The 1,517-nt window shown below is 51.6% G+C and overlaps 1 protein-coding gene across 1 annotated transcript; it reads left to right on the forward strand.

Annotated features, from left to right (window-relative positions):
• Nucleotides 1-314: 314 nt before the first annotated feature.
• LOC104624536 (gonadotropin-releasing hormone II receptor-like) lies at nucleotides 315-1,243 on the forward strand (the record flags this gene model as incomplete). Its single annotated transcript, XM_010291929.1, has 2 exons — nucleotides 315-550; nucleotides 834-1,243. Coding segments are annotated over 2 exons (646 nt in total), but the record flags the coding sequence as incomplete, so codon positions are not given.
• Nucleotides 1,244-1,517: the final 274 nt, after the last annotated feature.

Raw genomic sequence — 1,517 nt, forward strand, 5'->3', positions numbered from 1 at the left:
ACGCTAAGGGCTGGGAAAAAACTGAATCCGCTATTTTTTATTCCTCACGCACGTGGTTATCTTCTCCCAAAAATGCATCACTGCACCCACTGCAAAACATGTCGGAGCAGATCAAGACAAACCTGAGCAGTTCCTGAGCAAAATAACATTCGGTATGGCCAGAAAATGGGATTTCACAGCTGCCAGGTCCCACCCATCCTGGCTGTAGCCATGAGTTAGGGGCCCAGAGCCTCTCTCCTAGTCCAACAGTGGCAGGGAGGTGCTCTCCATGCACAGCTAGGAGCATCTGCAGGACGTGGTGCCCTGTTCCAAAGTCTCTCTGAGTTATTATCTGGTTCTCCATTTCAGCTTTTCCTCTTCCACCTGCACACGGTCCCGGGAGGGAACTTCACCCAGTGCGTTACACATGGGAGCTTCCGAGCGCACTGGGAGGAAACCGTCTACAACATGTTCACCTTCACCACCCTCTACATCACCCCCCTGAGCGTCATGATTGTTTGCTACATCCGGATCATTTGGGAGATCAGTAAGCAGCTAAAGATCAATAAAGGTAAGCAGGTCGTAGCCCTTTAGTGTCCACCATGACCCTATGACTGAACCTGCTCCAGCCCTTGGAGCGTTGTTGGGTCTGTCCCAACACCCTGTGAAGGGGAACCCAACTAAGGGGTTTTACACAAACTTCTTGACCTCCCTCTTTGCTGTCTTCTGCTTCCTGTGGGCCATGGACCAGACCATGAGAAGGGCTCCCCTCTCTGGCAGAAGCAGAGTCATGGACGGTTATGTTCTCCTGGTTTTCCCCCATTTCCAGCTGTCCTTTTGGCTCTTCCTGGCAGGTTTGATAAGAAATCAAAAAGACCACATCTCCAAGGCACGCATGAAGACTCTCAAGATGACCATAGTGATTGCTGCCACCTTCATCATCTGCTGGACCCCATACTACTTCCTGGGCTTGTGGTACTGGTTCCAGCCAGCCATGATCCAGAAGATGCCAGAGTATGTCAACCACAGCTTCTTTCTCTTTGGCTTGCTGCACACCTGCACCGACCCTGTCATTTACGGGCTGTACACCCCCTCCTTTCGGGAGGACGTGCAGTTGTGTCTCAGGGGCATTGAAACAGCCATTACCAGGCACAAGAGACACAAACCTGTCTCAGCCTCAGAGAAGAACATCAAGGATGGCGCTGTAAATGGTGGGGTGGCATCAGGGGGATCCAATGGGACAACAGTCAACACGGTCTGCTGAAGAGACGTACCCAGAAGGAGATGGGAGGCACAGCTCTGAGGGCTGCTTTGTCCCATAGGGTTATTCTGGAGACTGTCATAAGGAGGTTTGCCACCCAGCTTTGGTGGGTGAGGGTCTCTGGCCAGAAACTGAGAACGTGTCTCCTGCCTGTAGTCACGGTGAAAAACATTTGGGGGTAGTTATGGTCATTCTTCCATATTCTGGCAGCCCTGTAACAACTAGAAAACCATCCTGATTCTGGGATCAAGCATCTGCCACACTTCCAGCATCAACC

Source organism: Phaethon lepturus, unplaced genomic scaffold, assembly GCF_000687285.1.
Source record: "Phaethon lepturus isolate BGI_N335 unplaced genomic scaffold, ASM68728v1 scaffold36187, whole genome shotgun sequence".
Taxonomy (NCBI): Eukaryota; Metazoa; Chordata; class Aves; order Phaethontiformes; family Phaethontidae; genus Phaethon; species Phaethon lepturus.